At 38.8% G+C, this 25,683-nt stretch overlaps 6 protein-coding genes across 6 annotated transcripts in view; 4 read left to right on the top strand and 2 right to left on the bottom strand.

The window, feature by feature from the left end:
• Positions 1-23,138, top strand: part of LOC128266833 (chromatin-remodeling ATPase INO80) — a 38,832-nt gene extending 15,694 nt beyond the window's left edge. Inside the window, exons 9-14 of the mRNA XM_053003637.1 lie at positions 5,127-5,285; positions 5,801-5,903; positions 5,980-6,062; positions 8,283-8,586; positions 20,527-20,811; positions 22,819-23,138. Of these exons, the coding sequence (XP_052859597.1) occupies positions 5,127-5,285; positions 5,801-5,903; positions 5,980-6,062; positions 8,283-8,586; positions 20,527-20,811; positions 22,819-23,075 (1,191 nt within the window). The 3' untranslated portion in view covers positions 23,076-23,138. The remainder of the gene's footprint in view (positions 1-5,126; positions 5,286-5,800; positions 5,904-5,979; positions 6,063-8,282; positions 8,587-20,526; positions 20,812-22,818) is intronic.
• On the bottom strand, positions 183-2,082 carry LOC128251607 (putative serine protease K12H4.7). Its single transcript, XM_052978655.1, has 7 exons — positions 1,827-2,082; positions 1,580-1,761; positions 1,284-1,519; positions 996-1,227; positions 770-942; positions 425-715; positions 183-364 (listed from the first exon to the last, which is right to left on the bottom strand). Exons 1-7 carry the CDS (start codon positions 2,025-2,027, stop codon positions 258-260), a joined length of 1,422 nt encoding a protein of 473 aa, XP_052834615.1. The 5' UTR covers positions 2,028-2,082; the 3' UTR covers positions 183-257.
• On the bottom strand, positions 2,487-4,152 carry LOC128251610 (putative serine protease K12H4.7). The gene is made up of 6 exons (XM_052978658.1): positions 4,016-4,152; positions 3,755-3,957; positions 3,228-3,689; positions 3,020-3,162; positions 2,691-2,963; positions 2,487-2,625 (listed from the first exon to the last, which is right to left on the bottom strand). The coding sequence occupies exons 1-6, from the start codon at positions 4,016-4,018 to the stop codon at positions 2,504-2,506; spliced, it is 1,206 nt and encodes a 401-aa protein (XP_052834618.1). The 5' UTR covers positions 4,019-4,152; the 3' UTR covers positions 2,487-2,503.
• On the top strand, positions 13,410-14,698 carry LOC128251616 (uncharacterized). The gene is made up of 2 exons (XM_052978666.1): positions 13,410-13,816; positions 14,063-14,698. Exons 1-2 carry the CDS (start codon positions 13,584-13,586, stop codon positions 14,538-14,540), a joined length of 711 nt encoding a protein of 236 aa, XP_052834626.1. The 5' UTR covers positions 13,410-13,583; the 3' UTR covers positions 14,541-14,698.
• Positions 14,941-15,946, top strand: LOC128251614 (uncharacterized). The gene has a single exon (XM_052978664.1). The coding sequence runs from the start codon at positions 15,043-15,045 to the stop codon at positions 15,880-15,882; it is 840 nt and encodes a 279-aa protein (XP_052834624.1). The 5' UTR covers positions 14,941-15,042; the 3' UTR covers positions 15,883-15,946.
• LOC128251615 (uncharacterized) overlaps positions 16,520-25,683 on the top strand; it is a 118,137-nt gene continuing 108,973 nt past the window's right edge. The window contains exon 1 of the mRNA XM_052978665.1: positions 16,520-17,448. Coding sequence (XP_052834625.1) covers positions 16,671-17,432 — 762 coding nt within the window. The 5' untranslated portion in view covers positions 16,520-16,670 and the 3' untranslated portion in view covers positions 17,433-17,448. The remainder of the gene's footprint in view (positions 17,449-25,683) is intronic.

The raw sequence follows: 25,683 nt of genomic DNA, 5'->3' as shown, positions 1-25,683 counted from the left end.
ATGTTTTCAAAAATTTTGTTTTAAAACAGATTAAATCATTAATCGCTAATGGTTTTCCATCGATTTAGTAAGAATCTAATCTCAACTTGATTATGTTTAATCATAAAGCTGTCTTCAATCAGATCACCATCGATTTCGTTGGAATCTTATCTTTACTTGATAAGATTCAATTATATAAAAGATTTTTTTGGTTTTTTTGTTGTTTATTTCACTTAACTTTAAACTGGGTTTTTCCCTCATAGTGATATTATATACTATTATTTAACCCACTCGCGAACAAGTTCAGCAATGCGTTCCTTTGAAGCTTTCATCTCAGCGGTGTCAGAAGAGCTAATTGAACTGAAGTCCTTGCAATGGGCATATTCTGCAGGATCATGATTAAATTATTACCTTACTTTTTATTAATGGTTCCAAATTAACGCACCTGGAATGATGGTGGCCTGCTCGGCATCCTGAATTCCCATTGCCCTCCAGGGATCCAATTGTCCGTGACTGAAGTAGACATTTTCCACGCCGGGAGACAATCCACCAAAGAATTGATTGGTGACACTCACTTGGTTGGTAATGAACTCGTTGCTATACTGAGAGCCATAAAGATCACCGCACATGGTGGTATAGTAAGTGACAGGGAACTTTGTGCCAAAGGGTTGAGCTCTGGATCCCGATGTTTGATACCAACCATACTCATTGCAGGTCTGGAATATCCACTGACGCACTGTATAATATTTTGTTAACTGTTGCTTTAAAGATCAATTAATTGTAAACCTACTCATATTGCCATTGTAACTGGTGTCTAGAAGGACTCCAATTATAGCATCATAGCTAAGATCGTTACATTTGCCACCACTCTCGCCGAAATAATCCACCAAAAAGCCAGCAACTCCATTCAGATCATTTGAACCGGCCATTATCTTCTGGCAAACACCCTCAATTTGGCCAGCACTAAAGTTGAACAAAAGTTAAGCTTTTAATCTAGTAGTTTAGGTGTTACTTACTTATGAGTCTGAACTACGCCCGCAAAGATATCGGAAATCTCGCTAAACAAGGTCCAGATGTCTAGATCGCTATAGACATCGAAGGGTTCACAGAGCTTGAGCATGGCTTTGACCTCACCGCCTCGTTTGGTGGCCAGCATGGACTCCATCTCGGCAATGCCGTTCTCAATTCGTTTGTAGCAGGCGGAGCCACCCATCTGTTCGATGGATTGGCCAGTGACTTCCTTGTACTCTGCAAATTATATATTTTAAGATATGCCATAAAAAATTGTAAAGAATTCTACTTACCCACAAAGTTAACCTTGGCAAAGAGCGGAGCACTTGAGGCCCAACCACCAACTACCAAATCGGGATATAGCTTCTTGAACCAGGTGACCATTGTGGCGGAGTAGGAACCACCCACGATAAAGACCTTGGACTCGGACAAACCCTCATGGTTTTTCTTTATAGTATGGATGAAATGAGCAAGATCAGCCAAGGACTGATTTACACTCAAGAACTTAATGTTTTCATTGGAAAGATCCCTAAAAGGAGATGGGAAATATTTCGTTTAGGAAGCTCTCTTGTATTAAGGGACTACTCACGGCAGGGGCTTGCTCTGTCCATAGTAGCGGTGCTCAGTGTAGGCCAGAAGAGCATTGTGCTCCTTGGCCATGTCGTAAAGGTGGCCTCCAGTTATTCTGCCCGTGGAGATCTCCCATTCTCCTCCAAGATAAATAAACAGAGGTGCACCAGACTTATAAAGAGCATCGTTGAGCATATAACGCTTAAAAGTTAAAACAAAAAATTACCTAAAATATTTTTTATTACAGAATATTATGTAATTTATACCATTTTCCAGGTTCGCGTTTCCGAAGGTTCGAAATGATCCAATTTTTGTTCGATCCAGAGGGTCTGCACTACATCCGCTCGGTTTTGATTGGCCGGTAGTGGTGGCTCTTCATGGATCCGCTTGAAGGTCCTTTCAAATATACTTCCATTGGTTTGGGCCAAGGCCAAAAGAGCCAACGAAATTCCCAGCCAGAACTTCATCGTCAATCGTCGAGTGTTTGAACGGTACTGAACAACCTTTAACAGCTTATGTGCCAACTAAATAACTTGCTTTAGCCCAAAGCCAAATCTTATCGCAGGCATAGTACTTAATTAGCGGTTTTAAGCCAGTAAATAATATTGTCAACTGGGCTAAATAGATTGTTGGTATTTACGCTGGTTTTTATTAGCTTGGAAGCCATGCGGCGTCTTATCGAGTGGTAATGTGGTCGCAACAACTGTTTCGATTATCAATCATTGGGTTTCACTCACTCAATTTGTGGGTACTTGAAATGTAAGCAATAGAGTTAACCGGTATGGGCTATACACGCTGAAATACAAGTACCCTTACAAGGAGAATTTGATAATGTTGAAGAAGGTAGTACACAAATAAAATTTACATTTCCATACATTATTTTATATATTATAACTATTAATAAATAAAATAACACTAAATTAAATATATTAAATATTTGAATTTAATGTTTGTGCGCTTTATGTTGTAATTTTTGCACTTCAATATCAATGTCCCTTTTTAAGGCTTTTATAGATGGCTTATCATTTTCTGATGAGGCCTGTAGATCTTCGCAGTGAGTTGCACCTTTAGTATTTAGACCACATTTGTAATTAAAATAATTAATTATGCCCAATTGAGTCTAAATTCACCTTTTAGGAAATAAGTCCTTTTGTGTTTTCTCACTTTAGTAGAGGTCCAAGCATCCAGTTCCGGTTGGGTTAAAAAGACTCGCCGGAAACTGTCCCTGTTTTCCATATCCTCGAAATTTTGATCTGTGTCTTTCACACTTCTGTCTATATAACAGTTCGAAAACTTATTTCCAAACGCGTCTAAGCACATATCAAGCCAAAAATCTAAAGGAATATATTCAGAGGTTTGAAAATTTCCAAGCTCATCACAACATTGGTACAACCAAAGACGGGCTGAAATAAAAGGTTTTGATAAGAAAGTGTTTCATAATATTTATTAATCTGCCCACCTGAATCCGTGGTATAGTGAACGTCCCGTAAAGATTTAAAACTGGATACAGAGTCGTAGCATTTCGTAGAGTTCCCATTTAGTTGCTTTTTTAGGTACAGGGTAAATGAGGATTTTGATATATCCTTACAACCCTCTTTAATACTGGTTTCAATGCAAGAAAAATGCTTTTAATTTGTTTTTGGATGTCAAACTAATAAGTAACTTACTTTCCATATTGCACTAGAGTGCCAACCACTTTCGTTAGTCTTTCAAACAAATTAATAACGTACTCATTTTTTGTGTGGTCAAATCCGCAAATATTCATTTCTATAAGTTTTGAAGTGTTATGTTTGCTTAAAGCATACTTGAGAGACTTTAAACCATCTACGATCTGATGATGACACTTTTTACCACCAACTTGTAGAACAAGTTTTAAAGCTTTTGAATAGAATGCCCTTAGTTCTGTTTTAAATTGAAACGGGGCACTGGAACCCCAGCCTAAATCAATCAAGTTGGGATAGAGTTTTGCGAACCAGGGGACCATAAAGCCTGAGTATGATCCTCCCACCAAAAACACTTTTGACTCACCGAAATGAGTAGTATTTCCTTTTAAAAATTGAATTAAAGCAGCCACATCCGCCATGGCCTGTTGGACTGTGAGATATTTAAGGGATTTTACGTTGAGATATCTAAAGACGATAAATGTTTAAATTTTCCTTTTTGAACATAAATTTTTTTACATTTTGGAACTCACTTTGTCGGCTTGCTTTCTCCATAGTACCTATGTTCGCTGTGTATCAGATATCCTCCATATCGTTGAGCCAAGTCGTTAATATAACTTTTGGTCAACATAATGTTTGAAACATTTGTCGTGGGTGATAATATTGTGCCCTCGCCACCCATAAAGAAAAAAATGGTACCATTTGGTTTAAAATAATCTTCCTTTACCATATATCTCTAGAACAGTGGTTAATGTCATATATTATAAAGAGATTGATTATATTAATAATCTTACCATTTTAAAAGTTCGTGAATCCGAATGAAAATGATCCAGTTTCTGTTCAATCCATCGAAACTCAATGGCTTTCCCACTGCAGCGAATGCCAATAAAAAGTAAAGTTAAGTAAAACAAAGCTAATTTGCTGTTGTACATTGCTGCTACTATAGAGAATTTTTAATGGTTTTTTTTTTTGCTTTTATAAAGTTTGGCTTGAGCGTTTTAAATAGCATTTTGCATGGAGAATATATAAATGTTAAAATAGCTGCAACTAATCATAATTTTGTAAAGCAGTGTGAAGAGAAGCAGTGCAGTTTTTAGTATAGTGATACATAAACTGTAGAAGTGAGTTTAGCGTGCAAAATACTTTTAAAGCAAACGTATTTTTTGTTTATATTTAATTACATATCGAATTTCAGGTGTATGTATTTCCCTATCGCAATATTATGCAAAATAGTAACCCAACTCTACTTCCCAAAGGGAAATGTTTTCAATTGAACATCTATTCTATTTAATAGACAGATTCCTCAATGGGATACTTCCTTCTTTCAATTCTAAATAGGGTTCAACACGTGTTTCATATAAAAAAGAAAACATCAATGGCTTGAGCAGTTCGATTTTAATTAGTCCCATCTCTCAGCCGGAAACGTCACTCCCTCCAGACAACCCTTGAGAATCCGACGGGGAATTACTGAACACTTGCACACCAAACACGTACCAAGTGCGGCTCAACAGGGGCAACGAAGGGTTAACACCGGTGGCGGGAGTTTTCCTACTCCAGATAATAGACAGGAAAAGCGAAAAATTCGTGACACTACAAAGTGGTTTATAGGGTAGCCGAATTCGAGGAAGGAACTAATAAATGCAGGCTCAAAATCATCAAAAGAATGGCGAAAGGATGTGCGTGTGCAGCAACTATTTGCATACTAATGTCGGTCGGAAAAAATGTTTTAAGAAAATTTTTAGCGAACTTAAATATATTTGCTACCAACTTGTAATTTGTAAATTTAAAATATGCTTGCTAAACAATTCATATTCTAAATGCAACCCCTTCTTCTGTTTTATATGTAAATATTCAATAAAAAAAGAACAAAAATATAACTTACAAAATATTTGCTCCCACTTTCAGGTCATCTTTTACGATTCAGATTGGAATCCCACTGTCGATCAACAGGCCATGGATCGGGCCCATCGTTTGGGCCAAACCAAACAGGTGACTGTCTACCGACTCATCTGCAAAGGAACCATCGAGGAGCGGATTCTGCAGAGGGCCCGAGAAAAAAGCGAGGTGAGTGATCGGGGGACAGGAAACCCTACCAAACCGCAAACTCCTCAAGTTGCTCGGTTTTCCTTTTGTTTAGTGGCATATTAGGCACGTGCTTTGTTGGGAATAAAAAAAAAACCCTCCTAAAAACCAATGCATTGTTGTGCCTTTGGGATTTAAAAAAAAATGCTCAACGCGAAACACGAGCACTTGTAGATGGGCTTAAAATGGTTTGGATTGGTAAACCAACACCGGAAATTAATTATACAATTGGTTAGGCGACATTTCGGTTACGCCTACCGGGTTCTTTATAAGTTTGAGTACTTCTCCGCTGTCTTGTGCATTTATTGGCTTAATTTATAAAACAGATATCCCTTGATTACCATATGAAAGTATTCCGGGGCCGACAAATAAATAGTTGAGGAAGTTAGGGTACCCTTTGGCGCTATCCCTGTTCTTGTACGAGTTTCATATCATTTCCTGCCTTGAATTTCTAATTTTATTCAATCGAAAATTGGTATTTTCTCCCCCGTTTTCAGATTCAACGCATGGTCATAAGTGGCGGTAACTTCAAGCCCGACACACTCAAGCCCAAGGAAGTGGTCTCATTGCTATTGGATGATGAGGAAATCGAAATGAAATGTGAGTAGATTAAAGATCAATATGGATACGAATTATTTTGGGATTAATTTATATTTATGTATTCTTCTAACATTAGATCGCCAGGAGGCCAAACTGCAGTCCTCTTCGCCGATTCCAGCAGCTACTCAAGGCGAACGCAAAAGACGTCATCCCAATAAGGTGAGAACGATTTGCCCCAAAGAAAATCCTGTTAGAACCGAGCAATCTGTGGGCCATTTCATGCATGATCCAGGCCGACTGCCTAATGGCTGTTTATTAGACCAAGTTTGCACTTGCTACACGACAAGTTTCGTCTGTGCTTCCTAATGAAAGTAAATGATCTTTTGAGTGAGGCTCAAATTGCGACTGCGTCCATATACAGAGAGCAAAAGCGAGGCGAAGCCCGGCTCGGTTGTTCTTGGCCTATGGCATTGCATTGGTGGTCATGGTCACGTGATTCATGCAACATCACAGCACACACACACACACGCACACACACACACTCAGCAAGAACGGCAACAAAGACAATTCAATTTGCTACAAAACTCAACTCATCGTCTTGGCTGGTCTTGGTCTGCTACATAGCGTGCTTTGAACCTACTCCATGAGCCATAAGCCACTAGCACTTCCAGCCGACTATATTCATTCATCCAAGTGTGGTACACTTTGAGGAAATCCTGTTAGCCTTGGTCCCTATTTTGAAACTATTGGAACAGCATTTTAAACATTAAAAAAAATGTTTGCTAATTTTTTCAACAAGGTCTAACCTATTTTTTTAGGTTTATTTGCCCATTATTTAATGATCACCTTATAAATGTTAATCCATTGTTCAAATGATGTAGCCATACAAATCTCCAGTGTAATCGTACTCCCTACCATATACTTCATACTTACTCTCCAAAGCAAACACTTTACTTTTACCCTACTTGGACTCGAAGTCGCTGTCTCTCGGAGACTCTTTTAAAAAACAGTTTCAAGTGCTTTTTGGTTCGCTTTGGTTTGGATCGGATCGGATTGGTTCGGTTTGGGGTGCAGGCTCTACTGTTTACAACCAACCACCTCCAAACTCGGGCCCTGACTCTTCTTTGTGCTTTGTTTTTGTTGGTTTCGCTAAATGATTTTGTGCGTTCAATGGAACACTGATTATGGTCTGGTGCTGCTGTTGCTTCTTCTGCCTTTGGCTCTGAGTCTTCGTCTTGGTGGCTTCTCTCCGTTTTTGGTTCTACGGGCTTTTAGTTAGTCGGGTACTTGTGCTCGTACTCGTACTCCATTCAAGTTCATATGCCACCGGCCAACACAATGCTATAATGGCACGCAGTCATATCCAGACCCCCCGCCACCGGGTTGTCAATTCATTTACGGTCGGAAGTTCAAGTTTCCAATGCGCGAATAGTACTTATTATTATGTTTTCAGGTTAAGTGCAGCAAGCCGTCTTGTTTCCTTTGGGCCTTTCGATTGGGGAGCGGCATTCATTTGGAACAGATTCTGCTGCGCAAGATTTGTGTCGCAGTTGTTTATTGTGGAACGGTTTATTTTCTTTACTGATATAATGGTATATAATTTGAGAAAGTGCTTTACGCCCAGTTGGTTTTATTGGAGGAGAAATGGTTACTGTTTCAATTGAGAACTTTTATTTAATTTGATTTAAATAAATATGTGTGTTTATTATTGTTTTACATAAAGATCATATTCCTGATGAAACATAAATGTAACCTACTGATAAAGGATTACATTCTCCTGTTCCATGCAAAAACTTATTAAAATTCATTAACTGGGGCTTAACCATCATGCTCATGAGTATTAAAACTTTCCTATTAGGTATAATTATATTACCCAGAACTCTTTTAATTTATTTTTGAACTACCACAAATTTTTCCCATTTCTCCTTAAACTTTAACAATGAATATCATTAATTTTGGAGCGATTTAACAAGCAGCTGAGTGCATGTAGGAAAATTGCTACTGTTTTCCCAGCAATTGGCTATCAAAATCTGGGCAAAATGTATGCAAAACTCTTTACCCTACTTCCGAACAATTTCCTCAAGCATGGCAATTACTTTTAGCCCACCTCTAACCCCCGAATGCTTCCCATTTTTAACACTATCCCTCCGGTTGACCAGCCCATAACTCAAGTCTTAGTTTTGTTCAAGTTTGGCATGAATGATTTTTATGCCACACACCAGAGGCAAAGGGAGCAGAGATAACTTGGCATAAATTATAAATGGTTTAAAGGGGGGAATTCTTGGGCCAGTTAGACGATACGAACGATAAGCAGCCGTTGTAGAAGAAGACCAGCAGATATATCTCATTTCCGTTGGCCATTAAAATGCTAATTGATTTGATTGTTACATTCTGGAATTAAGGTATAACTTTTTTATGATATTATTTTTATTGTCTTAGGATGTAAATATGGGTGGCACCACCATCGCGGCCACACTGGTTACCCAAAACCCCGACGACGATGTGCCCAGTTGCAGTTCGGGGGCAAAGCGACTCAAACTGGAGCCGGAGGAGGACTTCATCGATGTGGGCATTACGTCATCGGCCTCGAGTGTTGGCACGGACAGCAATCATCCGACCCTTAGTCAGGAGACCTATGTTCCAGGAGCCACCTGTGTCCAGCAGATGGACAATGACTCCGATAATGAGGCTCTGGTGGTGGATGGCGATAGCCCTACGCTGATGGGCCAAAACGAATCCATGAGTAAGTACCGATGGCATTCTTTGCGTGGCCTTTAAATATACGTATATATCAAGGATTATAGCTAAAGTACACTCAAAAAAAAAATTTCAGAAACTAATCTATTGTTACATAAATTTTAAACTATTGGTGTGATAAAATTCTCAATACGATGAGTATTAAATTAATACCACGAATTTATTAAATTAGAACTTTAATGATTTAAAAATAAAGCAGTAGAGAACAGTTTTAGAAATAAAACTAAAAGTATAGTGTAGTATTGAATAAATACTTTTACTTTATTTAATATGATCTTGGGATTATTTTCAAGACACACTTTTAAAAACTAACTAATCAACCCTATTTCTGAGCATCATTATCTCCTAAAGCGTTAGAGTCTCCATTGATCTTAGAGTCTTAAATACACTGTAATCTTATAAGAGTTACTTAACACATGCTAAACTTTTACCAATTTACGACTTTGACTTGCCCATAAAACATATAATATGTGGGTAGTAAATATCCCAAAGACATTTCACATAACTAAAGCTCGATTCAAATGTTTTGCGATTTGTAGCTTTATTTCCCCCCGGAACAATCACTTTTTTTAATGATAAATAACTGAAATTATTTGGTAATCACCTACAATATGCAGGCAGTTGAAAATGTGGTCTACCAACTTAACTTGCCTAAAACTGAGAGCATGCTGCTTGTTATGAGTTGCCAATTGCATGTGGGATGTGCAACGATTGCAGCTTGTTAGCTTATGCGATTTGCATTCAAAAACGATTAAAGGAGGGGGTGAGGTGAGATGACTGCAGTGCAGAAACATTTCAAATTTGTTTAACAATTAACCAATCGAAAGTACAAGACGTTGAAAAGTAGGCAACGAGCAAAAAGCAGCCGTAACAGCAAAAAACTGATGTGAAATCGCAACAAGTGCAGCATCACAGCAGATCGAAGTTGCAAGTTGCAGGTTGCGCGTTGCTCGTTGCAGCAGCAACAGCAACAGTTGTCGGAGGAGGAGACTAGCAACTAGCAACTGGCAACATCAGGTCCGATGGCATCTGTTACTTGACCAGTTTGTTGCCCGTTTGGTTGGCCAAATTGTGGCACACTCACTGATTGGCCTGCAAATTCGCTGGCAAACGCAGCTAATTTTGCCTATGTCCCCGTTTCATCTTGTTACTGCAAACGCTCGTCTGTCGCTTGATAACGTTTTCATTTCGACCTGATGTGGTTGTTGTGAGTACTACCAGTTAAACTCCTGTTTTATTCCTTTTCTTGGGAGACAGTGATGACAGTTTTGTATTCAGCATAAAATTGACTAAAGAGTGTGGGAATAGAAAAGCGGTATTAAATTGTAGTAAATCAGCAGAACATGTTTTTCTTTTTCCTTATTTCTATTTGGATACTTTATCAATTAAAAATTGTCTTAAAAATAATTGTGATACAGTGGCGTCATTAAGGACACAAAAAAAAAAAACTTATTGCCATATTTTAATAAATTTAATAGATATAAATAGAAATTAAATGTTTTAATTTAAAGCCACATCAGTTTTTTGACTGACTTAGACTGCTTATACAAAAAAGTACAAGTCTTTTTGAAAAAAGCTATATTAGCATTACTTTTGCAAGTTTTCCCAGACGTACGCAACCCAATTTAATGTGGACGAAGTTGATTATGTTTGGTTCGCTTGTCACTTGGCGTTTGGTTTTTGTTTTGTCTTTGGTTTTTGCTTAGCATTAAAATGCCACAAAAAAGCAAGGAAAGTCGAGGAAAGACGGAAAGAAAGAAAAAAAAAAGCAGACCAAATTGCGCCTCATAAATAATTTTTTATGTGCACAGGGCTTGTCCAAAAGACACAGCTAATTTAATCAATGAGCTCACGTGTTGTGGCTACATAAATTGCCAATCTGAGCTGGTTGCTCTTGTTGTTTTGATTTCGTAATGTTAACCGACATTTATTTGCTGTTTATTACTATGCTGAGCAAAATGAGAAATTGTCATGAATCCAGAGTTAGACATTCTGCTGTTGTAATTCTTTCAATCCAAATACTTCTTTGTGATCCAAGCGTAACTAAATTATTTGCGCGATGTTTCACTTAACTGCATTCCATGGCCAGACCTGAAATACACAAAAACAAATGTTTTTAAATTTTGTTTTTTTTTATTTTAGATTTTAGTTATAAAAAAACCAATTAAATAGATAAATTTTTTTATAAACAAAAAATACTAATTTTTGATAAGACGCATTTTCAGTGAATATTCAGAAAACATAGAATATTTTCTTTATGTGTATGAGTGGATCGGAGGGAAGCTTAATGTTATGCAGCAGGATTGTTTTTTCTTTGCTGCAATTGACCACATTTTTCTCTTGCCATCATTCAAATTTCCCAGTGCGTGCACAACTTATTCCCATTCCGTTTAATTTTCTTGTGTAACACAGAGTGAAACAATTTCTTAATTGGTGCCATTCAATTGGGACACGTGCCAAATGTGCAACTTTCACATAAGCCAAACATACCTAATGCAACATAGCTAAAGCGAAAAACTAAACGATGCCATTACTCCGCCCAAATTAAATATTCATTAGGCCAACCCCTCGTAGATCATGAGATCCTTGTCCACTTTGTCAGCGGAGCATGTGAGACATGAAAATAATTAAACCAAAACACTTGTTGAACATATACATTACCGTATATAAATCGGAGCTCTCAGGGAACAGCGGCAAAAAAGTATCTCATAGAATACACGTTAGCCATGAGACACAATTACGCTGCGAATCTTAGCAGCAAATCAAAACTGCGAACAAAAACTTTGATTGGCCACAAAAATTCACACAGAAGCAGGTAATTACAAAACGAACTAAAGAAAAAAAAAAAACATTCTCGAATGCCAATCATCGGAAGGCATATGAAAAATGTGCGTTTCGCTGAGCATTCTGAAGTATTCAACTATCAATTGCATGGGCTCGGTTTGCTAATGGTTCGATTTCGGCCCAACTTGCTTTGGCGCATAAATTTACACCTTATTGGCCCCCATAGCGCCCATAGCAAGTACGTGCCGCGGATCTCGGGTACCCGGCTCCACACTCGTTTTGGCCAATTGCAGTTGGCCACTTGTCAGCCGGCCGGCTCGAAGCTCTATAATTAAAGTGGTTTTGACTCAAATTGGTTAATCATATTTGCAATGTGAAAATGAAACGAATCCGCTTAAGAATTCGGCTTAAAACGGATTGCTTTGGCTTTGCATTGGTTGGATTTAAATTCGTGCATTTTTAATTGGCCATCGAGTAAGTAACGAAATAGTTGTGCTTAAAATATTTCAGCACTGATTGATTGCAATTGAAAATAACTGCGTTTAACATCAACAACAATGGTTAAACAAATTATTTTTAAAATTGATATAGCATAGAAATATTTTTCTTTAAAATACCATTTAAAAGGCTCACTAAAATTGCTATTAAAGAGATTTTTTTTAGAATACAAAATGCCTAACGAGTCGATGACGATCCAATTTAATGATAGAACCACCGAAACCAAAAATAAAATAAGTGCGCTTCAATTACAGTGAGCTACCACCACGCACCCCTAATGTTCCCAAAAAAAGAACATACTTCACGCCACTTTGGTGTATGCCTTTTTTTAGTTGTTCGTTTTTGGGGTGTTGCCCAGTCACTGTATGTATTTATTTTTTTAGAAGAGGGCTCCACCAGGAAAAGGGAACGCAGGACCATCTGCCATCGGGGTTTTTGGTCATTAGCTAAATGTAGCGTAAAATTGCTGGCGTTTCCGTTAGTTCGAGTCGCATCTGTGGTGTCAATTTCACACATGTTATGAGCACTTTGCGGTCGCCAGATTGATGACTCTTTCGGAACGGTACACCCAAGGTCCTTGTCCTTGCCAGCTAATCGCCTCGCAGTTCCGGCCCGGAAGTGTCCAGCGAGTTGCTTGGACCGGGCTTCAATTTAAAATTCATGTGGCAAAGCCAGACAAAAATCTCTTGTGTGGCGGCAACAAATCATGACAATGGCAGTGAACACAATGATGACCACTGCGCCTCATCAAAAGCAACACGCTGCCGCAGACGATGATGAAGATGGGCGACACAGTCGACACAGCCGACAGAGACCACCACTCGAATCCCGGCCAGAAGGCGGAGACAGCGTTAGAAAGGCCAGAACGAGTATATCGCAGCGCAGGCATACGACACAATCGCCGGGCAAAAAGTGCGATCGATTGCAATGCACACCGAATTTCAATTGGCTCCAGGAGCGGACCCCATCGAGCGTGGATATACAACGAGCGGGGAATACAGTTGCTGCAGTTGGCCATCGCCAACTGGCCACGAAAGGAATTGGGTTATGACCTCGAATGCGTGTCGCCACGGGCAATGCCACAAAGCATCTGCTTGGAGGCTCTGGCTTTCGTCGAACCATGGACTCGTGATTGAGCCGTTTGGGTTCAGAGAGGCATGAAAAAGCAGCAAGTATCGTCTACATTTTTCAAGCATTGTGCCCGCCACAGTCCCAGGATTGAGAAAAATGTTAGGAAAAATGTGCACCAAGGAATGCGTTTTTTCAAAGCTACAATTCTATTGTTTACGATCTGGCAAGAAAAACTCTTTACAAGGGGATTTAAACCACGTTTACCTTACAAAAATTGTACGATAATGTAACAATGAATTTGGAGAAAAAACTAAACAAGTTTTATGTTTTAATTCAGAAAATGTTGATTGTATCGATTCCGGTTCAAATGAATAACTTAAAGCTTGATAAATGCGAATTTTATATTTTAAGTAGCCCTTGATATAATTTTCAAGAAAAAAATATATATAACCAAAAGTAAATTGAAGTTAAGCCAAGAAATAATATATGTAGATTAAACCCGTTGCCAAGATGTTACTTGAAACCTATGAGAAAAACAGAAAACGCTCAATAAAAATTCTCAAAAAAATAAAATTTAAGCGTAAGACATTTGGTAACAGAAATTAGAAAAATTCCAATAGAGGTAGGACAATGCCACCCGCTAAAAGACTCCGGGCTTCGACGCGAGAGTGGTGCAATCGGAACTCGAAACCCAAGTCTCCGATACGCACTACCGCTGTCCAGTCGGAACCTACGCGCTGGCAGAAGCCGGGACCCATGGGCCGGAATGAGTGGGCCAACTTCCATAGTTGTTACCAAGTAGATGCAACTGCGTTGCGTAACGAAATTGAGAGATTGCATGCTGGCAAGCAGGAAAAAGGCAGGTAAATCTCCATTTCAGAACTTCCAAAGTTGTTGTAAATTACAAGTCAGAAAAATTAGTTTTTTTTAACCAAAAGTTAATTTACCCAAATATTACTGTCAAACTTTTGGAAAACCAGTTGTTTCTGTATATAACAGTTCTGAAAAGGTTCTTCCAACTTAGTTTAGTTTTTAAAAATTATTTTTAAAATTCAGAATGCATTTATTTTCTAGAATAGGCTCCTAACTAGACCTCGATCCTCCCTTAGAAAAGAAAAAAGTAACAAGGCGACTTCCGAGGACTATAATTATCTGAAGGAGAACCAACAGCGACTGAGCAGGCCGCGCTGGCAGCGTGAAAAGTATGTTCCACGGCCACCGGAGGAGTTTGCCTATCGACCGCACATCACCGGTAGGTCCACTCCACGTCCGGAACGTGGTAGACCCGTGAAAAAGCCAACGGTTCCGTGCTGCTTCCAGCACGAAGATCTCGAGACCGAGTTTTGGGCCAACATGCGATTCCCTGTCTCGCGAAAGGCACTTAGAGCCTGCGCCAGCAAAAAGATCTGTGAACTGTCCAAGCCACGCCAATTTCCCCGGAAAACCCACTGTTCGGTGCCCGAGGATCAGAGTGCCAGGCGCCGGAAAATGTCACCGCGCCAGTGGCGACATCATCTGGAGCGCCTGGAGTTTCTGTCCAAACCAAATCAACCTGTTCTGGCCAAGACAATGTGCTGCTGTTCCTAAATCAATCCAAAAAAATTAACCCTAAGCTACAGATTTTCCAACTGAATTTCATATTCAGTTAATTGAACTGTAGTATAGGATTAATAAGTTTGGGTACATTTGAAATTTTACAGATGGGTAAAAAACAATTAAAAGATATAACGAAGATAATGTTTTTTAATGATTGGAATATTCGATACAATAGCTAAATTACTATGATTAATATTGATTTGGCTTAAATGTAGTGTAGTATTAAGAAGTTTGGGTACATCTAAAATGGTACAGTTTGATGAATAAAAGACAATCAATAATGTTGTTGTATAACTGATTAACAAGCTTAATAAGAGCAAGCTTATAGCCAACTAGCTTTGTCTCAGCTCCTAAAAGGAATTCTCATTAATTAATCAGTAGGCCTCGAAAACTCATTCGTAGAGCTTGACAGTTGCTCATAAGAAAACAGCTACAAAATTATCAAAAAGTGTAAACGTTAAAATACTAAAAAAAAAAACGTTAAAATTCAAAAATGATGGGTGATGTCTTTGGAACCAGCCTGGGCAAACAAAAGAGCACAGATCCATCGATAGCCCCGCTTGAGCTCGATAATGATGAATACGAAGGGGAAACGTTGTTACAAAAATCAAAGTCGCAACATCCAGTACAACCCTCTTGGGTGGCGTGGTGCGATCGGAACTCGAAGCCGGTAAAGCGTGCTAGGCCTCGGGTGATCCGCAAGTTGACCAGGTGGCAGAAGGAAGGACCGATGACCAAGAAGGACTGGAAGCATTTCTACTCCTGGGCCGCCTTTCGGTCCATGCCAAGGAAACCAGAACCGCCGAAATACGAGAAACTTCCTTGTGTGGCCAAATACCTGCCGTGCGCCCGAAGGAAGCGCCACTTGGATGAGGATGAGCGGCTGGAGAGGATGCTGATGCTGGCGAAACCCCGAAAGATCACGGAGAAGTATACTGCATATGTCAACCCGCCGGCCTACTCCCCGGTGATCTCTTGGGGCAAGCCACCGCATCAGGATCCCGGCAGACCCTTTGAGCCGCCCCACGTGCCCGCCTGTTTCCCCACCGACGAGCTCGAGGCCCAGTTCTGGGCCCAGCTAAGGTTCCCCGTCCGGCAGGCAGCCCTCTTGGGCAAGGTTACGCCCCGCATCTTGAATCTGGCCAAACCGCGCCCGTATCCACCAACTCCGCACTGTCCCATTCCCCCACGGATTAGGGATCCATTGGATGTGCCGCCGCCACCGCGCAAGAAGTTCACCAGCAGGGGCTGGCGAATGCACCAGATCCGATTGATATACCTCTCCAAGCCTATTTCCAGAAAGGAGCTGGATTACCTCTTTTATAGCATTTAACACTCTCTTATAGTGCTATTTGTCCAGTTCGAAATTTACCCATTAAAATATTTTTTAAACTTGATTTATTGAATTTTATTTAGAGAAACAATCTTATAAAATATTTTTCAAAAGAAGTTTACAAAAAAGTTACTATGGTATATATATTTTATTATAATATTAATATAGTAATATATATATTCCTTAGTTTATTTTTGAATTAATTGAGTTGTCCTCTGCCGCCGTTTTGAATTTTGTAAGCTGAGTATCGGGTATCTTATAGTAGGAAAATTTGAAGATAGCGATCTTTATTGTTTTTATATGCATTAATTATGGTATATAATCTACCTAACACTTTCTTATCTAATATTCCAATAATTTTAAAAGCGTAAGCATATTACAAAATTATTAACAAATTTCTGAAGAACTATTAAAGTATAAAAGTCCAGATGGTTTTTATATAATTTTTGGTACCAAAAGTTAGGGGGCTTTTTTTAACGGATAAACTTATATTTTACTTATTTTGTTATGACCAAATAATACACAACTAATTAGTTCATAATCGGGTAATTCTAGCGACTGTAGCAAAGTTATTTTTTTAAGATTTTTTTTTTTCCAAGCCAGCAACTTTCTGCGCAAGTAGGCGCCTATCAATTCATCAGTTTGCTTTTGTACTTCAACTAGTTGAGAATTTTACAACATTTTTTTTAACCACCGGCATCACAACACAAAATTTGATATTTTCACTTAGATACAATTTTGATCCATTGCCAAATTTTAAGTGGTTTTAAATAGTTAATCGGGCCACCATGAGCATCACGCAGGATGAGGCCAAGGCGAGCGTCATCAGCGTGGTAACGCCCCCACCCAGCTATGTGGAATGGTGCGAGCGGAATTCGAAGCCGATCGTGCGTCGTTTGTATCGGGAGAAGCGATACTTGACCCGCTGGCAGATTCCGGGACCGATGAAGAAGGCCGCGTGGAAGGAGTTCTACGAATGGGCCGCCAGCAGAGCCATGCCCAAGGAACTGCCAACGCCCGTACGGGAGCCCATACCCTGTTTCCCCAAGTATTTGCCATGCGGTAGAAAGCCACGCGTAATCGATCCCGAGGTATTTCAGGAGAAGGTTGCCAAGCTGGCCACGCCCCTCGAAAGGAAGATGACGCCGAAGCATCAGTACATCTATCCGGAGCACCCGTATTCCCCCATAATAGTCTGGGGTCAGCCACCGCTCCATGACAAAGGACGACCCTTCAAGCCGCCACAGAAACCATGCTGTTTCTTCAACGCCGACATCGAGGACAAGTGGTGGGCCGAGCTCCGCTTCCCCATTCGCAAGGCCGCCCTCAAGGCCAGGATTACGCCGCGAATTCTCAGCCTGTCAAAGCCGAAGATCACCCCCCAGTTTCCACCACATTGCTACCATCCGGATCATATCTACGATGTGCTCACTGTCAAGCCGCCGCCTCGCAGGAAGTTTACTCCCCAGGGATGGCGTCTTCACCAGATCCGATTGCTATACCTTTCCAAGCCGGTGTCTCGGCCCGAATACGAGTATTTTTATATGTGATTCAGTGGCATATGGCGTCCAAAGTGACTGTTTTCAATCCCAGATAATTGTTTGTGATTTCAAATATATGCTGTCTTAAAGATCCATATTTTGTTAGTTCTTTATTGATAACAGCTGAAACTTTAAATCATGAAAACCATTTAATATAATTTAGCTTTTAAAAATAGGTGTGCATTGCCAAAGAATAAATAAATAATAAATTCATAGTTTTGAAAGTAAAGTTTCAAGATATTTACAGTAACTAGCTTTAAAATTGTTAACGAGACAATTTACTAAGAACAGTTGGAGTCTGGTCTTTTTCACGGATACGATTCTCTCCGGATCGTAGCAGACTTTAGCAAATCCGTTAAAAAATTAGCAATTTCACACAGATAAGAATTGCAATTTATTCGACTTTTTATGACTTACAGTAGCCGGCAATAACAACAACGGCGAAATGTAATCTAAGCCTGCAAATCTGTGAAGGAAGAGAAGAGCCCGGTGCCCGGTGGCCGATGGCCGGGAAAAAAGTGCCAAGGAGCCAAAAGATCCAAAGAGCCACTTAGTCATGGCCGGCGCATTACAGTCAAAGGTGAGGCCTTTTGAGCCGAGATTCCCTTCTTTCACTTCGTTTATCAGGCGTAACAAACATGCGTCACATTGACTTTGGCACCGGGCCCAGGGAGCTAGGATCAGGGTTCACAAATGATCATCAGTCAAATCAATTAGATAATTGAATGAATGATTTGTGAAATCCGATTATGCTCGCCGGATTCTTACTTCTCGTCTGCTAAGCTTCATTCTCTGCTACTTATTTTTTTACTTACCGCTTCTTTTTTTTGTCATATTTTGCTTGCTGCAATTCGTTGTTGTTATTTCTTCGGCCTTTCGTGCCAATTGGCAATATGGAGAGGGCCCAGACAAAGTAAATGTAAAAACAAGTAAAAGCAGCAAATCAAAAAAAAACGAAAATATTTATTACAATCATAAATACAACTGGAGCGAAGGGAATACTTATTATTGATATTATATGCTGAAGTTCGCTGGGTGGAGCTTAGTGAAAAGGGGTTTTTCGATACTTTTTGGTAGTCATGAAGTCCTTTCGGCATGGAATAAATCTGAATATTTAAAAAAAAATTATTTTGAAATTAAAACATTATTTAAATGTGTAATAACTTCATAATAATATTTGGTTTATATATATTTTGAATCAAATTATTATTTGGAGCAAAAATCGTTTTAAAATATATATTTGTTATTCGTGTTAGCAAAACAAAATTAAGGCTACTGAAAATTAAAATATTTATAAAAAACTGGAGGTTTTAAACAATTTTCTGTTTTGAATATACCTATTTAAATGTATTTATAATAGTGATCGGTTATTTTTTTATTTTAATTATTTAGCAATAAAAATAAAGTTAACCATAGTTCATATTTTTCAATTGCTTGTACCTTTAAAGCTTCAATTATAAAAAAAAATAATAAGTCTCCCTTTTATAGTATTACCCTAATAGGCAATTTTTTACTCCCTATTCAACTGTCATTCCCTAATCATCGAGCTTAACTCTAGCTAGACTTCATCCATCAAGCTTAATATTTTCATTTTGCCTGGTATTTTCCAGCAATTGCCCTTCTGGCTCCCCCTGGTTGACAGCTGAATTATGCTAAAAAGCGAAACTTTGGCTGTTGCTGGTGTTTTTTTGATGTTTTGCTGCAATACCGCGACGTTTGACCGAAATACATGCCAAAAGCGGCAACAAACCAAGAACGAATTGCCAAAATAAGCGAGGAAAACCTCTTCTGGGCTGTGTGAATTGCCTTGGATTGAATATTATTGATAAAACTTATGGCTGAAATCCAAAGTTCAGTTCAATAATATTGCATTTGCTGGCGTTCAGTTCATGTTGTTCTCGTTCTCGTTGTAACAGTAAAAGTAAACCCTACCATTAAAAGGAGACAGACTGCTGTTGGCCTCTCTCTTTCGGCTCATACCAGTAGTAGAGTGGGGATGGGGACATAGCTATCTTGTAGACAATTCCTCTGGCGACTGCCAATGGCGATGATCACTGCACCGACTAGACAATGTCGATCATGAAGTGATGATCATCGGATTGCCCATGATGATGCTGTGCTGGCACTTGTGTGGTGTGCGTTGCATACCGAAAGAGTAGAGCGCCAGGTATTGTCGCCAAACACCAGACAAGATACAAGAGTAGCGAACAACAACTGTGGCAATAGAACCAGTAGAACAACAACATTGTTGTCTGACAATGTTCGTCTGCCCGCTGATTGCAACTTTTTTGAGCTCCCGGTTGTTTATTTGTTTGTTGTCTCTGTTTTATTTATACAATTTACAGTTAAGCCGTCCAAAGTCGGTGACATATAACTATTGAAACAGTGTGTTTAACCCTAGAATTCGCATTTCTTAGCCGCATTCTTTGGACTTCAAATAATTTAGAAATCTTGTCTCTATATGGGTAACAGATAAACTGAAAATTTGTATCCAAGATACAATTTTGATAACGACAAATGTTTTAAAAAATTGTATTCAGTAGATAAAGCTATAAATATATAAATAACGTTTTTTTCTATATACATTTTTTTGCGAAATTTGTAAAATTAAGTTTTGCATTGATAAACCTATTTTGCAACATTCTAGTGCACATATGTGGGTTAAGAATTATAATATGGAAATATGGGCATTCGCTTGTTTATTCTTTGGCATTTGGTGATGTCTGGGCCACGATAAAAGTTGAACTTGTTTGTTGCTGCCATTTTGCCATTGTCTCTGGGGCATAAAAACTAACACGTTAAATGCGCGAATATGGTCATGACACAAATAACGATGGTGCAGATGATAGTGGGTGCTACCAGGGAAGAGATCTCGGTCGAGAAAACCAAGAAGGGATCCCCGTCAGGCAGACGGGCGAAACCCATGCCATCCCCATTAATTAGGCAATTCGGCTGCAAGCCATAAAATTGTGGTAAATGTAACGAAACTACAATTTTTATGTTTGTTTTTTGATATATGTATAATATATTGGGCCAGATGTTTGTGGATTCCGGCCAACCGCAATTAATCAACCGAGTAACCTATAAATTTTCGTTCTTGCAGACTTCCTCGGCGACCTGAGCAGTATTTCGCCGATGCGGCGACGTCACCACCCGCGCGGCACAAAACGCGGTCGTCCGAGGGGCAGCACGCGGCGCGGCGGCGGACATGGCTCGATCCAGCGCGTGCTGACGCCGACACAAACGCCGACGTCGACGTCAGCGGTACCGGCAACGCCGACGCAGGCAGCGGCGGGAACAGGAGCGGGAACTGGAGCGTCCTCACCCCTGCCACAGCAGGAAGTAAGCGGCGGTACCGACAACGCCGGCGTCGCGCTTAACGAAGAAGGTAAGCACACTTAAAGAAAATGGGCATAAGAACTTTAAAAGACAAACAATATTTTAATACTCCCCTAAAAAAAGAAAATCCTATTCTAAGGACATTTAGATTTGTTTCTTCTTGATTGTAGCAAAAGTTATTTTTATGCATATGGATTTGATTCGATGGTTAGTTTTTTTTATGTATAAAAATAACCATGGGGAAAAAACAAAAAAAAAAATATATATATAGAAAAATAAACCCCCAAAACGATTAAATATAAATTTTGCCTTCAGCACTCTAAAAAAAAACTTTAAAGAAATATATGTCCCTTAAAAAAATAGATCTGTCCTTTTATTTAAACATTTTCACTCATTCATAGAGTGTACGATTTTTTTTTGGAAAAGTTTTATAACTTGCGACTAGATTTAGATCAATTTAATCCTAAAACTGGACATGCAAGAACGAAAACTAACTCACTCACCGGTGTAAAGTTTAAACTAACGTTATTAATTAAAATTTGTTAAAGGTTAAAAAAAAAGGAAAGGAAAGCAAAATTAAAAGAAAGAAAAGTTACAAATTGATATCATTATTGATTAAATTCCTTTTTCCAGTGCATGCAACTTTCCTGCCGACACGCAACTCACTCTCCTTTAAGTAATAACCCCTCCATAAGGATTTCGCCCCTCTGTTGAATCGAGTGTCACTTGTCGCTAATCGCTTGTCATAATCACGTTTATCGCTGCCTTTTCCGGAACAAGTATTTTCGGGTACTCAGTCCCCTCCCAGTGTGGTGGTATTATCAGCTCGCTGCTTTGTGGTTGATCTACCGGTCCCCCTTTCGTTTTAATCACTTTTTTGTGGATATGTCTCGATTACAGCCCGCAGGAATAATGCCTCCACTTTGTGGTACGTGACAATTTTGACGCAGTCCCGGTCGTTTATACATTACATAAACATTTTCAATATTTCCCCCCTAAGATAAATACATCCAGATAGAACTCCCTGCAATGTACTCCCCTTTTAGTCGCCTTCAAGTCAAGCCAAATATTTGTCTAAAGATTTGCATCTGGCTGCATTATCACTTCCCCTTGACGTGTGGAAATGAAAAAAGACAATTATTTTTAACATTAATGCCTTGCCCATTTCAAAGAACACGTAACGATGCCCAGATTGTTGCAAATATAATTCATAATTCCGCCAAAGTAGTTCGCATCTGTGACATGGTAAATTTCCCGAATTTAAAGTCAAACAAATGTAATTTAAAGGGAGAAAAATACTGATACAATGTGGCAATTTTCAGTTGGGTTTTCAGGCGCAGGACAAATGATAATTGAATAAATCCGCTTAAAATCCCAGACGCCAGACAAGGGGAGCGAGGCACACGTGACAGGAACACGTTCCGTTGCTGTTGGCCGAAAATGGAGACATAATCGCAATGGCAAATACGCAACGTTGCATAAATTACACTTGGCCAGAAGGAGGAGGGCCAGAATGTTTTTGGGGGGATTTTTGGCAATTAAAAAAACCACAATTGCATGCATTGCAGGGGCAAACGAGTAAATGTAAGGGATACGATGAAACGTGCGGTGACAAATGCCAGTGGAATTAGCAAGAAAGTTGCTTATCCTTTGTTCAACTTCATTTGCTCGTTTTCCATTCAACTAATGGAATCTGAACAAAGTGTAAGGACGACTTTAGATGGCAGATGCAACTTTTCTATATTGTTTTGATAATTGTTAACATTCTTTTTTTGGAATTTTAAATGAAACTAGGATTGCTCTAAAGTTTTATTAGCTTTAATCGAAAATTAGTTTAGCAAAAATACTTCATGTGTATAATTAAAATTATTTTCTTTATTTTTTTTTTAAAGATGAAACATAGGCTTGCAAAATAGGGCTCTGTTAAGACAGATTAGAAATTTAAATTATTAATAGAAAAAGCATTTAATTTGCCAGGAAAGGTTGAACTAGAAATTCCTAAATTTACAACTAACAAATCTATTATCTTACAAATTAAACCATATTTTTTCAACAGACTATGGATCCAGCCCCGTTCCAAGTGGACAATCGCCAGGAATGTCCTGCAAGCGCGGACCTGGACGACCTCGCTCCAAGACTGCCACACCGATTAGTCGGGGAACCCGCGGAGCTCCACGTGCACGCCGACCCATGGGTCCACTGTTGGTGCCATTGGGACGCAGTCCGGATGCCACGCCCCCGAGCAGCAGTCCGGCAACAAGCCGAGCGCCCAGTCCTTCAACAGCTTCTCATGCCGGCGCTGGATTGGAATAGTTCCATCCAAAATAAAAACCTATTTGAAAGTCGAAAAAAAATAAAAAAATAAATATTTGTTTATCATTTTCGTTTTCTGGGTCTACCAAAATTGTAGAAAGGCCTAACATTTACAAAATTGGATTTCATATGGTGCATTTAAACTGAACTTTATTACACGACCCTGATAAATTTTCTTTTCTTTTATATGGGTAATTAATTTTGGTGAAGCTCAATTGATTTCTTCAAGGTTTTCCTTGAATTCGTTGCCTTTTCCAACTTTACATAAAAATTAAATTAGCTCTAATTAGTAGTTAATTATGTATTAATTACAATGTTTGGGCTCCCAACACTAAATCAATTATTGGATATTAGAAAAAATACACCAGGATCTTACGTTATGAGCACTTCAATTAATACTTAAATTTATTTTCATGAAAGCCAGTATAATATTTGACCATGCCTACAAAACTGAAAAGGTAGTTAATTTGAAGTTTGGTTTGCTAGTAGAAAAAAGGCTACAAATAGTTTAATTTGAACTTTAGAATTCATTGGACATTATTATTTTCACACTTTGTTTCCCTTTTTGTAACCTCTTCGTTTTGTTAATTAGTAAACGAAGATTTCTTTTTATAGCTGTTGCAATCATAAATTAATAAACTTGTAAAACTGTTAAAGCGTTTCCGTTGACACTTGTCGCATTAGCCTTAGTTTTGAGTTCGTTGGCCAAGACATTGGAACAAAGGTATTTACGCATCAGCTGTCAAAATAATTGTAGACTGCGGAAGCTAAACCATCAAATAAGAGGTGTAATAAAAAATTTGTTTTCCCGTCAAACTAATTTCAGTTGTAATCAACACCGCCGACGCGTCGAAATTAGCGCAACAATCGAGCACACGCATCCAAATATAAACTCGTAATTAAATTAAGGAAAATGGGAAAAACTCGGTGAGAAAGCGAAGCTCATAAGGGCGCTGAAATCATTGTCATTTCGGCAATTAGTTACGCAGCATGATTCCCGGTACAAAAGGTTTCTTCAGACACCAGCTTATATTGTGTAGTAAAATTATACATATTTTTATTTTATAACGGCGGAATTATGTATTAAGGCAGCAATCTTATAAATTAAACAGGACACGCTTCTGCGCCAAACAATAACTCAAAAATACAAAAATCAACACAGATACAAACGAGCTAAACTCGCTGGACGGGATTTGCGGGATTACTCTACACTGTATGGGAAAAATTAATACTCTTTCGGGGATATTGTTAAATAAAAAACATGAAGTAATGCAAAAATAACTTACATTATTTATTTTTAAGTTAATCAATGTAAATGGTTTTCAAAATGATAAGAAAATAATTTTAAATCGAAGTAACAATATTATTAATCGGTATTTGATTATAACATATCTTAATATGATTTATGGTATTTGTTAAAAGAGTATATCTTCTTCGATCACTTTGCGTCATTAGCTCTTTCTTTCCGCTGTGGTTTGCAGTAGCTTGGCATTGACTCTCTTGGCATCTTGGACTTTTCAATATGACAATTCTTAATATTCCTACTGCAACTTGTTTTCCTTTCTGTTGCCATTCTCTGAGTCGCCGGCGGCCAGTTGGCGACATTGGCGAACTGTCATAAGCCGCAGGTTTCGCCCGGAGTCGCGGCAGTTAGAGAATCCGAGAAATGTTAAAAGTGTGCATTTATGCCAAGTGGCATCTGTGGCGGCGTCGGGCAGCCAGTCGCTCACTCTTCTCTGTACTTGGGGCACTACGTTTATTAATTAGCAGCCATCCCGAACTTGAATCGGAACTACAGCGAAAAAGGTTCAGAAATTCACAATGTGTTACTCTTTTTTATACACTAGCTGAGAGGGTTAAAATGGAAAATAAGTTAAGTAAAAGTAAAGTATTTATAATACATTTAGGAAAGCTATGCCTAAAAGTTTTTGTATACTTATACCTTTTACAAAAGACTGAGTACTCTTATTTACCACTTTAAAGCAATCCTCTGCATGTTTATTACAATATTTTAAATATAGTATTCGAAGTCAATCGTTTTTCTTTTTGTTCTATAATATAAAGAAAATATTATTTGTGACAAATAATTAATATTTTTATCAAGTACTATTTTATTGAACTTAAGCTGTTCCGTAGTATTTTAATATATCATGTAGACGTATTTAAACAGAAAACGCTTATGTCGTGAATGGCGTTGTTTTAGTATTATTTCATTAAAGACCTCACGAAAGGGTAACCTGTGCTTCGATTTCACAAGCAATCTTTTAATTCTTGTTTTTTCCTCAATTAAAAATCACAAACAGCATTTCAATCTGAGGTTGTTGTGGTTGATGCAGGAAGAGAAAATTGTTTAAAAGCCGGCAGCAGGTTGGCCTGCCTCATAGGCATCGGTTGATAAGTTGAGTGAAGTTTAAAGCTTGGCCCAGTCGTGTTATACAACGACTTCTGCCAGGACTTTCTAGAGGCCCCTTAAAAATGGTAGTTAATCCTTTTTGCAGCTGCTTCCGTGCTCGCAGCAGGCGCTGCTCAAGGCGAGCTCAAACCCTTCTTGTGATTTAATCCAGTGCAACTAATAAGCCGCAAGAAGTCTGACTTGAATCCTTTTCCG

Source organism: Drosophila gunungcola, chromosome 3R, assembly GCF_025200985.1.
Source record: "Drosophila gunungcola strain Sukarami chromosome 3R, Dgunungcola_SK_2, whole genome shotgun sequence".
NCBI classification, from domain to species: domain Eukaryota; kingdom Metazoa; phylum Arthropoda; class Insecta; order Diptera; family Drosophilidae; genus Drosophila; species Drosophila gunungcola.
This window is presented reverse-complemented; position numbering and strand designations above follow the sequence as displayed.